Source organism: Frankliniella occidentalis, unplaced genomic scaffold (assembly GCF_000697945.3).
Source record: "Frankliniella occidentalis isolate FOCC.00 unplaced genomic scaffold, Focc_3.1 Scaffold9, whole genome shotgun sequence".
Lineage (NCBI taxonomy): Eukaryota > Metazoa > Arthropoda > Insecta > Thysanoptera > Thripidae > Frankliniella > Frankliniella occidentalis.
This window is the reverse complement of record NW_026267139.1, coordinates 3,322,624-3,325,347: the sequence shown is the minus strand read 5'-3', so window position 1 is coordinate 3,325,347 and position 2,724 is coordinate 3,322,624. Positions and strand designations below refer to the sequence as shown.

At 57.7% G+C, this 2,724-nt stretch overlaps 1 protein-coding gene across 3 annotated transcripts; it reads left to right on the top strand.

The window, feature by feature from the left end:
* Nucleotides 1-8: 8 nt before the first annotated feature.
* On the top strand, nucleotides 9-2,598 carry LOC113212156 (peptidoglycan-recognition protein LD-like). Of its 3 annotated transcripts, none has more exons than XM_052276674.1 (5): nucleotides 9-65; nucleotides 575-1,230; nucleotides 1,671-1,790; nucleotides 1,876-2,183; nucleotides 2,273-2,598. In XM_052276674.1, the coding sequence occupies exons 2-5, from the start codon at nucleotides 705-707 to the stop codon at nucleotides 2,528-2,530; spliced, it is 1,212 nt and encodes a 403-aa protein (XP_052132634.1). In that variant the 5' UTR covers nucleotides 9-65; nucleotides 575-704; the 3' UTR covers nucleotides 2,531-2,598. The 3 variants fall into 3 exon arrangements, with proteins under 3 accessions (XP_052132634.1, XP_052132630.1, XP_026286545.1); XM_052276670.1 differs by lacking the exon at nucleotides 9-65 and adding an exon at nucleotides 86-509; XM_026430760.2 differs by lacking the exon at nucleotides 9-65 and having other exon boundaries at nucleotides 86-1,230.
* Nucleotides 2,599-2,724: the final 126 nt, after the last annotated feature.

The window sequence follows — 2,724 nt, the reverse complement described above, 5'->3', positions numbered from 1 at the left end:
GTTGTAGTGTTCGAAAGAATCGCTAAGACCTCTGAGGCACAGGCAGATGGCCGAGAAGGTGGGAGGTGGGTATACCACGTGCCCCTACCCCCCCCCCCTCTTCCCCTCCGCGCTTCTCCCGGGCATTTACGCGAGTTTCGTATATCGAGGAAGTAGGTACACCTTTGCGATGGCAAGATTGACGGCACCGATAACACACGACACTTGACCCGAATTTGGCTTGCCTCGCGCCGCACTTCGGCCGGTGACTTGCGCCTAATTGGAAGCAGCTTGCACCAGTTATTTGGGGCGCGGGGCGCGGTCCTTTGGGCACCGTGTCCAGGCTGCCCGATAAGACCCCCGTTCGCCTTTGCCTTAAACCCCACCCGCGGGCCCCGGGCTCTCTGCTCACTCGCGGATCAGTCGCCTCGTTTGCCTGACGCGGGTGAGACGGCGAGCTATCTCTCGCACCACCAGTATCGCGCTATCAATTTAATGTCGTTTCTCTCGGAACAAAGAGTTTTCTTGATGTAAGTGCCCCCTGCCCTCCGGAGCTGTTTTATCCCCCCCACAAAGTACAGTACTTTATGGTCAGCCCGACAGAGCCACATCAAGCAGACGAGTAGCTCTGGTTAGTCTCCGCAGTGACTTATACCGGACTGGGCGCCGGGCGCCGCATCGCCGCGTCGTCTGCAGAGCCACTGATAACCTTGCCAGTGAACTGCATGTGTGTGAAGGCGGCCAACATGGGCCCGAGGGACGTTTGCGGCCTGCCCTCGCCCCCGCCCCCCGCATACACCACCAAGTCCTCGGGGACCGTGACCCCCGACGGGATGGTGGTGCTGGTGGACGTCGCGAGCGTCCCGCCGCCGCCGGTGCCGTCGCCGACCGCGACCCGCGTCCACGCGACGCTCGCGGACGGCAGCTGCTACTGCTCCGCCACAGACGACGGCGACAGCAGCAACTCCTCCGGGACGGGCAGCGTCTGGACCAACTTCTCAGACGGCTGCCGGGGCTGCCGGTCGTCCATCGGGAACATTACTCTGGCCAACTCCACCGCCCAGATCGGCAGCGTCATGAACTACATCACCGTCCTGGTGCCGGATGAAGCCGCAGCCACGAAGACGGGCGGTGACCGAGACCTCGCGGGCGTGGCCCTCCAGGCCGCCACCCTGGCTGCCAAGGAAAAGCTCAGCTGCCTGCACCCGAATGAGGACAAGGAACTTCCGAGCAGCCTCACGGCATCACAAAGTGAGCGAGTATAACACAGCATCACCAGTGCTTGTCACCAGAGCGTTTTCGTCAAAATGTTGTCGTTTTTTTTTCTACTGCGTTGCACGGAATTACGAGAAATCTATTTGTGTATTGTCACATTTGTTGTGCTCTGCGTATGATTGAGTAACCAGTAACCCCAATTTAATGGCGAGCAGTTAAAAGATAACGTTCCACAATCACAGTAAGAAATAAAGATACGCTCAATAGTACTTGCTGTGTATTACTTCGTGGAAAGGGTCTATTTTTGTCATTTACATTGAATTAAAATTTGTTGAAATGTTATGTTGTTTGTCAGAGATAGTGACGTGTGACGTAAATCAGGATTTCCTATAGGTTTTGCGTGCGTCTGTTGACGTACCCAATGAACCTTTTTATTTGACGGGGCACTACATATGAAGCGCCTTCCTTGTTCGCAGCCCTCGCCATGCGGCGCCATCTCCGGTGGCCGTGCGTCGCCGTACCCATCGCGCTGTTGGCCGCGATCCTCGTCGTCTACTTTATGGTGCTCATCCAGCACCAGTCGGAGGACGCCGTCCGTACGTTTGACCCAAGATTTCTGCCAATTATGTAACATCCCCATAAGTGCAAACCCCGCGTCTGAACAAATTGACCCCCCCTCAGCCGGGCCCGTGACGCTGCCCAACGGAGTGACGCTGGCCGGCAGGGAGGTGTGGCACGCCCAGCCGCCGCGGAAGAGGATGCCGCGGCTCTTCACGCCGGTCAAGTACGTGGTCGTGCACCACACCGCCACGGACCACTGCTTCCACCTCGAGCACTGCGCCAACATGGTGCGCGCCTTCCAGCAGTACCACCAGGACGCCCTGGGCAGGGACTGGGACGACATCGGCTACAACTACCTGGTCGGCGGGGACGGGGTCGTGTACGAGGGCCGCGGCTGGGACTGGGTGGGCGCCCACTTCGAGTTGACGGTGAGAGCAGTAGGGTTGTTCCCACAACCCGCACAGAACCCACCGCACACTCGCGTTAAAGCTTTGCCCCGGTTTTTGTGTCGTCCCAGGAGTGGGGCAACAAGACCATGAACATCGCCCTCATCGGGAACTTCGTGAACGCGGTGCCGCCGGCCTTCCAGCGGGACCAGCTACGCAAGTTCATCGCGTGGGGCGTGGAGATGGGCAAGATACGGCGCGACTACCAGCTGATGGGGGCGTGCCAGATCAAGGACACCCAGAGCCCCGGACTGCGCTTCATGGATGACCTGAGGACGTGGACGCACTGGTGGAACTTCGTCGAGAAGCCCACGTACTGCACGCAATGAGTTTGAGAGACAAAAATGACTGAGAAAAGAGATCTGTGTTTGAAATAAATCTTGTGAGTGTAGTTTAATTATTTTTTTACAACATGGAGACCAATGCGTGTGCAAGAAATGGACCGACACTCGGTGATTCTTATGGTATCAGAAACCAACCAACATTGTTTCAACGCAAGGTCAGGCCTGTTCCCGCCGTGCCC